The sequence below is a fragment of the Dermacentor albipictus genome, chromosome 1 (genome assembly GCF_038994185.2).
Source record: "Dermacentor albipictus isolate Rhodes 1998 colony chromosome 1, USDA_Dalb.pri_finalv2, whole genome shotgun sequence".
In the NCBI taxonomy this organism is placed as follows: domain Eukaryota; kingdom Metazoa; phylum Arthropoda; class Arachnida; order Ixodida; family Ixodidae; genus Dermacentor; species Dermacentor albipictus.
Window position 1 is genome coordinate 152,145,302 of NC_091821.1, and position 13,269 is coordinate 152,158,570.

Consider the following 13,269-nt stretch of genomic DNA (forward strand, 5'->3'; position numbering starts at 1 on the left):
ACTATCGGTTATCTTCCCTCCTCATTACATGTACTGCCCATGCCCATTTCTTTTTCTTGATTTCAACTAAAATGTCATTAACTCGCGTTTGTTCCCTCACCCAATCTGCTCTTTTCTTATCCCTTAACGTTACACCCGTCATTCTTCTTTCCATAGATCGTTGCGCCGTCCTCAATTTAAGTAGAACCCTTTTCGTAAGCCTCCAGGTTTCTGCCCCGTAGGTGTGTACTGGTAAGACACAGCTGTTATACACTTTTCTCTTGAGGGATAATGGCAACCTGCTGTTGCGCTTCTAGCTCTCACTCGAATATCGCGTGCATGTGGTTGCCTCCTTAGCGCGAGCTTCGCGACCCGGGCAAACCTAGGGCAGCACTGCACGATACCGGAAGTACCAAAACGCGAGAGCGCAGGTAGCGCGGAGTCGTGCGAGAACTAACCCGTTTTAACACCCACGTCGTTGTGAAGGGTAGCGTCAATTAGTTCTTTTTTCTCTAAGCATCGAATAGAAATGAACAGTGCGCATTTTCTCCTGTTTGAAATGCAATTCAATGATCTTTTTTTATTGTCTGCGATTGATTACTAGTGACACAATTATATAGTTAGGCGCTACGACCTTATCGGACTGCTACTAGAATGTTACGGTAGCGTCTTAATTCGTGTCCTATATTTACCTCTATTTCTCGCTTACTAAAGCTTTGTTCTCAATAGCGTTGACGCCTTAAACATTTTCAGTCCTTGATCGTTCACTTCGTATTGACTTAACACTTGTCTTGTTTGTGCCTTTAACATATATCGGAAGCCACGAAGAAAGAAATAATATCTCACGTCCAGAAAGTTTCTCAAGTTTTCAGTTATGATGCCCTCTCCGTGAGGCCTTCCGAGCACCGGAGGCCACACGCGTCCCAGTGGAAGCTTGTTTCCAACGATGTTTTCTCGAGCCGACTGCATTCGGCCAAGGCGTATCCTGAAAGTACGTTTGAGTAAAAATAAACGCATGCAAGAACGCACAAGTTCGAAATATACAGGGTGTCCCAGCTAACTTTAGCCAGAGCTAAAAATACGCAAATGCTACGTAGCTGAACAAAAGCAAGATAATGATGTTTGCCGTCGCTTTGGAGATACTCAATTTTTTTTAAAATTCCGGCTAATGAGATAATCAGTCAAAATTAATTAAAATCTCAAAAAATATAATTAGATGAAAAGTTCCAATGAGAAAATTGTAGAGCGACATGAAAAACTCTCGATACAGCGTCCTGTTGCTCAATACGTGCTAAATAATAGTGTTTTCCCGAGCGTGAAAGGAGCCCGCAAATGTACGCAAAACTGCCGTGCGACTGGCCGTTCGAGGCACCTTGCGTGCATTCGCGAGCATCTTTCACGCACGGAAAAATACCGTTATGCAGCACGTATTGAGCAACAGGACGCTGCATCGAGAGTTTTTCATGTCGCTCTACAATTTTCTCATTGCAACTTTTCGTCGAACTATAATATTGGAGAAGTTGATTAATAAAGTAAGACTAATTATCTAATTAGGCTGAATTAAAAGAAGTTATTTGATTGTCTCCAAGCGGCGGCAAACAACATTCCCTTGGTTCTGTCCAGCTATGTGGCGTTCGCATATTTTTTAGCTCTGGCTAAAGTTCGCTGGGGCACCCTGTATATGCCTGGACACGAGTACTGCCGGAGAACAAGAAAAATAGCTTTTATGAGCAATTACGTAGCTCATTTGATCAGGAAAAGTATTTGAGCGGTGTTGTCACTCCTCCCACTAAGGAGTATGTTGTGAGAACATTTAATTTTAAATGCGATAGCAGTATAGGCGATCGAAAAATAAAAAATCAAAGGAAAGACACTAAAGTTCACCAGACGACATCTCGGGTTTGCTACTCCCTACCGGAGAAGGGGAAAAGGAGCATGAAAGAAGGAATGAAAAGAGAAAAGAAAGGAAAGCAAACGAAGGAAAGAATGAATAATCTGGAATTGTCCGGGTTGGCGCCGCCACACAGTCTGTGAAGGCACTACATAGTCATTAACAATGGCAATGCCCACTGAGATATAAACGGCCCCGCAGTGCACAGTCATATGGCCCACAATCCATTGTCTCTTAGGAAACGCAGCAGCCCTTGCCATGGTGGTGATTCCAACAAGATATGTCAAAATGCGTGCCACTCAAAACGTCTTCTGTAACATCAACAACAGCTGCGGAACTTGCAGACCTCCGTTCAGCTCTTTATTTCATTGTTCAGGAGCCACCCCATCACCGGTAAATCCTCTGTGATTCCAACATTTTACTCTTCGCTCCACGACACGGATCACATGAGCAGCTCGTCGCAGAGATTAGAGAAGTCCACCATTGAGCAATTGATAACGTACACAAGATAATATTTCACTGGTTGCTTAGCCACTGCGGCGTCCCTGGAAATAATCAAGCGGACGCAGATGCCTCATCTGCCCACGACAGTGTCAGCTTCGTTGCCATCCCTATTTTGACATCCGACCGAGCGAAATTACTTTGCGCACTTGCATGTCACCTGAAATTAGATCGGTGGAATTCATTCGAATTTGCAAGCGCACTCCTTTATACCTCTTGGACCTTAATTTACAACTTTGTATTCCATCCAGCTTCTCACTATAGGCGAACTTCACACACTCTAGAACCGACAAGGCTCCGGCACCTCGCAGCAGCGGGGCTTTCGCCGCATAATCCGAGCAATTACACTGCGTGGACGCAGGGACCACATTATCGATCCCTCTTGGACTTCAGTAGATCAGCAAATGTTTTTTCATTCATTTAATCATCCTCATTCGCCCCCATCCCATACCCCTGTATGCCCTGAGGCATTTACCCTCGCATTAAAAAATATGATCTAACAGAAAAATATGGACTGATCCCGAAGGCAGTGCAATTTAACAGCGTCTGAAAGCACTAGCTGCCCCGAGGGAAGAATGCGAGAAACTGCGCGCACGAGGAAAACATGCGTGCGATCGTGGCCTCAGGGCTAAAGCATTAGGCTGATGTGCTGGCAGACAGAGGCTGGATCTCACAACATAGGTCACTCATTTCTTTATAGCATATTAGGCGTACTTCACCCTCTTTCGAGCAGTGCTGGGTAGTATCGAAGATACATGTATCTTAGATACTACCTCAGTTACTCTATGGGTCGGTTGCATCTGTATCACAATACGTCTGGCAAGACGGGTATCACGAGAAGAAAGGGGCTTGACCGAGGGGACAATTTTTATTAATCGTGTCATGAGAAGTCAACAAACAAAGACACAAAGGAAAACATAGGGGAAATTACTTGTACTTACTAAGTGAATTAAAGAAATGATAAATTATAGGCAATGAAAGTAGATGAAAAAACAACTGGCCGCAGGTGGAAAACGATCCCACGTCTTCGCATTAAGCGTGATTCACATTCATTGCCGTTAATTTATCATTTCTTTAATTCAGTTAGTGCGTACAAGTAATTCCTCCTATCTTTTCTTTAGTGTCTTTGTTTGTTGGCTTCTCATGATAAGACGTCTATCCATATTTCCGATACATGAAATAATGTATCCTGTATCTTAAGATACAAGATACTGCCTATCGCAACATCACCGTGCGAAACTATAAACGTTGGCTAAACTCAGCGTTTCAAGTTGATACTACTGCCACTAAGCCACCTGAATAAAACTAAAGACAGCCACATTCTTTTATCGTTCCGCCCAGGCACGTACCTAGGATTTTGTTTCGGGGGGGCCCACCACCTCCATCATCATCATCAGCAGCAGCAGCAGCCTGTTTTATGTCCACTGCAGGACGAAGGCAATGCGATCTCCAATTACCCCTGTCCTGCGCCAACCGATTCCAACTAGCGCCCGCGAATTTCCTAATTTCATCACTCCGTCTAGTCTTTTGTCGTCCTCGATTGCCTTTTCCTTCTCTTGGTAACCATTCTGTAACCCTAATGGTCCAACGGTTATCTAACCGGCGCATTACATGACCTGGCCAGCTACATTTTTTCCTCTTGATGTTAATTAGAATATCGTCTATACCCGTTCGCTCTCTGATCCAACCGCTCTTTCTCTCTCTTAACGTTATGCCTAGCAATCTTCGTACGATCGCTCTTTGCGCGGTCCTTAACTTGCTCTCAAGTCTCTGCCCCATATGTCAGCACTGGCAAAATGCACTGATTGCACACCTTACTTTTCAATAATAATGGTAAGCTTCCAGTCAGGAGCTGGCAATGTCTGCCGTATGCCATCCAACCTATTTTTATTCTTCTGTGAATTTCCTTCTCATGATCAGGGTTGCCTGTGATTAATTGACCTAAGTAAACGTGCTCCTTCACAGTCTCTAGTGGCCGACTGGCGATCCTGATCTCTTGTTCCCTTGTTGTTGTTGTTGTTGTTGTTGTTGTTATTGTAGCCTGTGGCACGGGTGGCTCCTACCCACGATGGGGGATTGGCCAAGAAATGGGTGGATTATTCCAAAATAATATAGAGCATAAATTTCCTAATATCTATGCGAATAGCATTGAATAGGGTTGAATTACCGGCTAAAATAAAATCAGGAAGGTGCTGTTAAATGAGGAATAATTAATTTAAAAGTAATAAAAATAGAATTTAGCAGGGCATTCGTTTAGATTCTGTAAGGAATGTTTGGACAGCGAAGCATGCATCCCTGTGGCTGAATCCCAAAGTGGACGCCCCGAACGAAAGAATTGCAGGTTCTGTCAAGTCCAGGCCAATTCTTCGAAAAGGTATCTCCAACAATCTCTTTCTTAACGGAGAAAAGCGGCGGCAAGATATAAGAAAGTGCTGTATCGTCTCCTCCTCCTCACAAAAAGAACAAAGGGGAGAGGGAACCAAACCCGACCTGTATAAATAGAAATTTAGGGAGGGAATGCGGCACCGTAATTTGGTGAGGCAGACCTCAAGCATCTTTATGTAACAAGATTCGCTATGCCAGGGAAATGCCAGGTGTTTATACTCTGGAGAAGCTGTCAAATGTGGGTTTCTGGGTTTCTGTGGGTTTCAAATGTGGTTTCTGTCAAATAGGAGTTTCTGTATCCTGTTCATTACTGTTTCTAAGTGAGGTATTGTGACTCCTCTTGGTACTGTATACAGGTCAGCTTAAAATTTTTCCGCAGCTTTTACTATATCTTCGAGATTGCTGATGATATTCCCCTTTTTATCTTTTAGTGCATGCATCACGGTTTGTCCTATGCCAGGTTTATTTTTTACTGATTTCAGGCTGCGTTCATTTTTTACGGCTTCTTCAGTGTTTCTCATGTTATAGTTTCGAATATCAGTTTTTTTCGCCTTGTTGACCAGTTTTGACAGTTCCGCGAATTGCGTAACGCTGTTCGGCCGCCAGTCCCATGCAACCGCGTAGAGCGCAGGACTCTGCGATTCTAGACGTACTGCGCTTACCGCGAAAGGGTAGAAAAACACCCACATAAGCACAGCAGAGAAGTGGCTACGTGAGGCGGTTCGACCGATAACTGTAGAAGCGTCATTCAAAACAATTAATTGTTCTCCACTTCCGGCGGCGTTTTCTCTACTTCCTTTTTCAATAAAAAGATGCTGATCGATAAATAGTCTCATAAACAACGCTTACCTTTTTTATTATTCGCTTTTGCTTGCAGTTTGGTTGTTGCCTTGGCTCTCTCCCTTAGTATATCGCTTAATTTCTCAACTCCTTGCGATTTTTGTATCCAATTGCCAATTTTGCACGAAAAGTGCTATACAGTTAGGGAAAAACAGACGAGGTAACTGGAGACAGTCATCTTGCTTATGGGTTTAAGGGTTATTGCAGGGTTTCATGATGGACGCTCTTTCACTTTATTTTATTTCCCACCTTATCTAACCCATATCACGTGTCTATGGTTCCGGGCATCTGCCAGCGTCGCGGCTAGCCGTAACTCAAGAAAATAATGAAGCAAAGGGAAAAGTTAAACGCAATTGGCGTTTTCTCCGGCCGCAACTCGTTCCATGAGAGTACAGACCAGCTGAGTAACAGCCGCATGCCTCTCCTGGTCCCAGGATCAGCCTAAACAAAGAAGATTGAACTAACAAAAGCAACAGCTATGCGCATGACGGTTGAATAGATGGTGACAACTGAACGCATCTCGAGTTAATCGCGTGGGTGCGGAATCTATGAGAAACCCACCCTTCACATTACAAGAGGTGCCGGTAACTACCACCGTCTAAAAGGAGTGAAAAAGGCAGCTTAATGCTGACCGATGAACAGCTGTCAAGTCTCAACATTGATCTGGTGGCGTTTTAGGAATGTGTGAGGAGTGGTGGCGTGGGTAGGGAGGAGGGGGGGGGGGGGGGGGGGTATGCCACTTGAGTTCGGGGGGGCCCGGGCCCCCCCGGCCCCCCCCCCCCTGGGTACGTGCCTGGTTCCGCCAGAGCCCTCCAGAGAGGGCAGGTGAGGAGATATCTGCGCGTCCCTGTTGGTTGAGCAGAGTCACGTGGTGGAGCTCGCGCCGTAACGACGAAAACAAGCGCACGAATGTCTGCGCGCAGCTGACCTTTTGTTTTTTTTTTTTTAGATGCGCCTATGCCATGACACTACCTTGTAGCCTCCGTATTGTGCTGCCTATGCCAATACGTGCGGCGTCTCTAGCGCAAATTCTTATGCCGCTGTATTATTGTTCTTGAAATTTCTCTTGCGTGGTGCTTTGTTACGGGGCATAAAGATTGCAAGAGCGTCTACTGGCTTTTACACAGCGTGTCCGAACAGAACAAAACGAAAAACGAAAAAAAAATGCGTTACTTCTGACCGGAACGGAAACGTAACCGAAATGCTATTTACTATATTGTTTCGGAGCGAAACCGAAATATTTTTTACTGGTTTTCGGGTCAAGGGGAAAGTCGGTAATCCGAAACGACCGACGTCAGGCACGTATCTTAGGCAGGAATAGTGCGAGCGATAACCCCTCATACGCTCCACCAATCTAAGCCTTTCGTAGGCAAGAGTAGAGAAACGACAAACAACGGAGGCGCACAAGAACAAAGTTCCCAATAGGGGTTCAGAAAGTTTGGTACAAGAGCTTAGTGGCGCTACCCACCGCCCCGTTCGAAAGAGGACGCTAATAGCATCCATCCATCCTGTCGCTCGGTGCGCTAGCCGATCTGCATCATAGCAAAACCCAGGGCTTGCGCGCAGAAGAGCTTATCGTTTCGTTTATGGTCGTTTATGTTGGTTTTATCAGAACAGCGGTGTCGCATTTCGGCGAGTATAGTCGATGGCGTGCTGCTTCTGTGATCTTCCTCGGTGCCTTACAAACTCAAGGCGCCTATGCATGATTGCAGAACCCATAATTCACTTATTGAGAAAAATTAATACTTTGCATGCAAACAAGAACTGTTATGAACCGTTACCGATTTTTTTTTCCGGAGCGGAACTGGTGCAGAATTTTTTGCAGTGAAACGAAACTAAAACCAGAACTAAATACATTTCTTTCCGACACCTTGCAAATTTCACGCATTAATTCTGAATTAAAACATTATATTTTGAGGAAGAAAGACAGAAAATTTGAGAAAGCAACAGACATTTCATTCAGCAGGAACAAGGTACGTCGTAATTACGAAATTTCCAAGCAAACATTTTTGTGCATACGCGTTTGCTGCTACATTATATATATCTATATAAGAAATTTAAAAATATATATATTATTAGGTTTTACGTGCCAAAACCATTTTCTGATTATGAGGCACGCCACAGTGGAGGACTCCGGAAATTTAGACCACCTGGGGTTCTTTAACGTGCACCTAAATCTAAGTGCACAGTTGTTTTCGCATTTCGCCCCCATCGAAATGCGGCTGCCGTGGCCGGGATTCGATCCCGCGACCTCGTGCTCAGCAGCCCAACATAAGAAATTTGCGAATGCATCGAAGTATCTAAAGATAAAAATGGAAAGTATCGTATGGAATTCAACAAGTGCGGTACTGTCTTGTATCTGTATCTCAAATACTTGTTGCCGGAGTATCTTGTACCGTATCATCAAACAATTGCAAAGTATCTATGCCCATCCCTGCTTTCGAGTTGTCTAACAGAAAACTCGAGCTGTTTAGGGCGTTCGCGAGTGCATCACAGCGTGCACGGAATCACAAGTTTCTTAAGACATACGAAGTACAGAGATGCCACTTTTATAAACGAGAGAGTGCATGGACGCTCGCACGCGCAGCCATCGAGACGTCAAAATCATCATGATCATGATCATGATCATCATCATCATCATCATCATCATCTAAGTATGCTGTCACATGCTTATAGAGTTGGCATTGCTACTGCGAAGTTCTGGCCTGGTGGTCTTTACAGCCAAGCTGTTTACCTCTAGTTGCTCGAGCGGCCAGTCGCGCGCAATTATGCGTGTATTCGCGGGCTTCTTTCAAACAATTATGTAGCATGCATTGAGCAACAGAAAGCTGTATCAGGAGTTTTTCATGTCGCTCTACAATTTTCTCGTTGACACTTTTCATCTAAATATAATAATTAAGAAGTGGATTAACTAAGCAAGGCTAATCAGCTAGGTAGGCGGAATGAAAAAAAAATCATCTGAGTGTCTCCTAGTGACGGCAAATAACATTCCCTTGGTTCGATCCAGCTACGTGACATATGCACATATTTAATGTTTGGCACACCTCATCGGCCAATCGAACAGCCCTGATTGTGTACACTGTCAGATGCCCGAAACACTGCAACACGTACTGTGAGACTGCCCAGCATATATGCTGGAGCGAAGGACGTTAGACAGTTTCCTAGCCAGCGTTGGCAGACAACTACTGTCGGAGGAAGCTATTCTCGGCCCATGGCCTGACACTGCAATTTCAATGCGTGCCACAAAAGTATTGTTGAAGTTCCTGCAGGACACCAAGCTCTACGAGCGGCTCTAGCGAGGCAACTGTCTCATGTACATAAGCACTCACCACTTCTCTTATCATCATCATCCATCCCAATACTTTCACTCCCCTTCCCTCTTCCCCAGTACAGAGTAGCAGACTAGAGCGCACTAGCTCAGGTCGACCTCTCTGTCTTTTCTATCAAGAAATTCTATTCATTCATAATGTTTGGCTCACGTTACGTGAAGCACCCCGTATAAGAAGGTGCACTTAGTTTAGCAAGTTGGCCTTCATGCGCTCGATTTGTTTTAAACCCGGTTTGACGAATAATGAGAGGGGGAACGAGTGCGGCAACGATGCCTGTGCACGCTGACTGCGCTTCTGTGGTCACAACGTCCCGCGCGTCGGAGGTGCCGGCGTGGTTGTGGCAGATGCATGGAAGCGGGCGCGGTGACCACGGCGGCGCTTGTGTCGGCCTAGTGTGGTGCCGTATTGAAAAAAAAAATGTATCATTTCATATAATATTCAGCCCATGTATGCAGCCTAAATAGCTTCGCTGGTAATCCGTCCCCAATATGAATGTTGCGGCCACCGCGAATTTTTTCTAAGAATATCGCCTAATATCAGTACACTTAAGAGAGGCTCCTACGTACGTTTTGCTACAACGTTATCACGGCAATTTAGCCCTTCAATTTTGTTGGTCACACTAAGGAGAACAATTTACCATTCCCTTATTATTGCACAAAATGTTCTTTCCTATCAAAAGCAAGAATGAATAATGCGATGCAATGTTTTCAAACACTGGGGGCTATGAAGTACGCCACAATGGAGTGCTTTGCAATAATTTCGACCACCTGGGGTGCTCAACATGCGCCTAAATATACGCGCCCGTGCTTTCTTGCTTTTCACCCCCCATCAATATGCGGCCTCCGGGAATTAAACTCACGACCTCGGGCTCAGCACCTAACGCCGCTGCCGCTGAGCCACTGCGGCGAGATGTTTCTGGGCACAGATGACGTAAAACTCCCTGGGCCAGTGCTCTCTAAAAGTATTTTCTAAAAAAATTGTTTGGCATTTTCTCCAAGGCACACCACGAGAGCGTTACACCGCCGCTTTCTCGCACTCATATAAATTGGTTTGGCTATATACGCAAAAATGTGGGCACCTACTGTATTGTGACGTACATGTATATTCTAACAAGGTTAAAACGATATTTAGCTCGTACTACAGCTTTCTGTTCCCAAAAGTTCACAGGGGTGTTGCATGGTTCGCACTGTTCAATAAAGCGATTGTGATCTTTACCTTGCAGGTTCGCCCCGAAGAAATGAAAAAAAAACAGCTACTTTAATCAATGAACTGTAATGAATAGGTGCTTATGTTTACTACGCGGCTTGCCTTTCCTATATTGCAGTTGATATGCAATAAATACTGGCTGTTAGTGAGCGCCGTGTCTGTCATCTGCACTACACGTCTCGTGTATTTTTCTGTTCGATTCCCTTCATCATCATCATCATAATAATCATCATCATCAGTCTAGTTACGCCCACTGGAGGGCAAAGGCCTCTCCCATAATACTCCAACTACCCCGGTCATGTACTAATTGTGGCCATGTTGTCCCTGCAAACTTCTTGGTGTCATCCGCCCACCTAACTTTCTGCCGCCCCCTGCTACTCTTCCCTTCCCTTGGAATCCAGTCCGTAACCCTTAATGACCATCGGTTATCTTCCCTCCTCATTACATGCCCGGCCCATGCCCATTTCTTTTTCTTGATTTCAACTAAGATGTTGTTTACCCGCGTTTGTTGCCTCACCCAATCTGCTCTTTTCTTATCCCTTAACGTTACACCCATCATTCTTCTTTCCATAGCTCGTTGCGTCGTCCTCAATTTCAGCAGAACCCTTTTCGTAAGCCTCCAGGTTTCTGCCCCATATGTGAGTACTGGTAACACACAGCTGTTATACACTTTCCTTTTGAGGGATAGTGGCAACCTGCTGTTCATGATTTGAGAATGCCTGCCAAACGCACCCCAGCCCATTCTTATTCTTCTGGTTATTTCAGTCTCATGATCCGGATCCGTGGTCACTACCTGCCCTAAGTAGATATATTCCCTTACCACTTCCAGTGCTTCGCTACCTATCGTAAACTGCTGTTCTCTTCCGAGACTGTTAAACAATACTTTAGTTTTCTGCAGATTAATTTTCAGACCCACCCTTCTGCTTTGCCTCTCCAGGTCAGTGAGCATGCATTGCAATTGGTCTCCTGAGTTACTAAGCAAGGCAATATCATCAGCGAATCGCAAGTTGCTAAAGTATTCTCCATCAACTTTTATCCCCAATTCTTCCCACTCCAGGCCTCTGAATAACTCCTGTAAACATGCTGTGAATAGCATTGGCGATATCGTATCTCCCTGTCTGACGCCTTTCTTTATAGGGATTTTGTTGCTTTCTTTGTGGAGGACTACGGTGGCTGTGGAGCAGCTATAGATATGTTCCAGTATTTTTACATATGGCTCATCTACACACTGATTCCGTAATGCCTTCATGACTGCTGAGGTTTCGACTGAATCAAACGCTTTCTCGTAATCAATGAAAGCTATATATAAGGGTTGGTTATATTCTGCACATTTCTCTATCACTTGATTGATAGTGTGAATATGGTATATTGTTGAGTAGCCTTTACGGAATCCTGCCTGGTCCTTTAGTTGGCAGAAGTCTAAGGTGTTCCTGATTCTATTTGCGATTACCTTAGTAAATACTTTGTACGCAACGGACAGTAAGCTGATCGGTCTATAATTTTTCAAGTCTTTGGCGTCCCCTTTCTTATGGATTAGGATTATGTTAGCGTTCTTCCAAGATTCCGGTACGCTCGAGGTTATGAGGCATTGCGTATACAGGGTGGCCAGTTTCTGTAGAACAATCTGACCACCATCCTTCAACAAATCTGCTGTTACCTGATCCTCCCCAGCTGCTTTCCCCCTTTGCATAGCTCCTAAGGCTTTCTTTACTTCTTCTGGCGTTACCTGTGGGATTTCGAATTCCTCTAGGCTATTCTCTATTCCACTATCGTCGTGGGTGCCACTGGTACTGTATAAATCTCTATAGAACTCCTCAGCCACTTGAACTAACTCATCCATATTAGTAACGATATTGCCGGCTTTGTCTCTTAACGCACACATCTGATTCTTGCCTATTCCTAGTTTCTTCTTCACTGTTTTTAGGCTTCCACCTTCCTGAGAGCCTGTTCAATTCTATCCATATTATAGTTCCTGATGTCCGCTGTCTTACGCTTGTTGATTAACTTAGAAAGTTCTGCCAGTTCTATTCTAGCTGTAGGGTTAGAGGCTTTCATACATTGGCGTTTCTTGATCAGATCTTTCGTCTCCTGCGATAGCGTACTGGTTTCCTGTCTAACGGCGTTACCACCGACTTCTATTGCGCACTCCTTAATGACGCCCATGAGATTGTCGTTCATTGCTTCAACACTAAGGTCCTCTTCCTGAGTTAAAGCAGAATACCTGTTCTGTAGCTTGATCCGGAATTCCTCTAGTTTCCCTCTTACCGCTAACTCATTGATTGGCTTCTTGTGTACCAGTTTCTTCCGTTCCCTCCTCAAGTCTAGGCTGATTCGAGTTCTTACCATCCTATGGTCACTGCAGCGTACCTTGCCGAGCACATCTACATCTTTTATGATGCCAGGGTTCGCGCAGAGTATGAAGTCGATTTCATTTCTAGTCTCACCATTCGGGCTCCTCCACGTCCACTTTCGACTAACGCACTTGCGGAAAAAGGTAATCACTATCCGCATATTATTCTGTTCTGCAAACTCTACTAATAATTCTCCTCTGCTATTCCTAGAGCCTATGCCATATTCCCCCACTGACTTGTCTCCAGCCTGCTTCTTGCCTACCCTGGCATTGAAGTCGCCCATCAGTATAGTGTATTTTGTTTTGACTTTACCCATCGCCGATTCCACGTCTTCATAAACGCTTTCGACTTCCTGGTCATCATGACTGCATGTAGGGGCATGGACTTGTACCACCTTCAATTTGTGCCTCTTATTAAGTTTCACAACAAGACCTGCCACCCTCGCGTTAATGCTATAGAATTGCTGTATGTTACCAGCTATTTCCTTATTAATCAGGAATCCGACTCCTAGTTCTCGTCTCTCCGCTAAGCCCCGGTAACACAGTACATGCCCGCTTTTTAGCACTGTATATGCTTCTTTTGTACTCCTAACCTTACTGAGCCCTATTATATCCCATTTACTACCCTCTAATTCCTCCAATAACACTGCTAGACTCGCCTCACTAGATAGAGTTCTAACGTTAAACGTTGCCAGGTTCAGATTCCAATGGCGGCCTGTATTCCCTTCAACATGCATCAACCAGCGCAGTTCCGCAGATTCCTGGGCAGCTATTTTGTAGCGATGCCT

General features: G+C 44.8%; 1 protein-coding gene across 2 annotated transcripts in view; it reads right to left on the reverse strand.

Annotated features, from left to right (window-relative positions):
- The window catches only part of LOC135903038 (lysosomal aspartic protease-like), a 52,955-nt gene that overhangs the window by 39,069 nt on the left and 617 nt on the right, over positions 1 to 13,269 (reverse strand). For both annotated transcript variants that reach the window (XM_065433410.2, XM_065433409.2), the window contains exon 2: positions 826 to 964. In XM_065433410.2, coding sequence (XP_065289482.1) covers positions 826 to 964 — 139 coding nt within the window. The remainder of the gene's footprint in view (positions 1 to 825; positions 965 to 13,269) is intronic.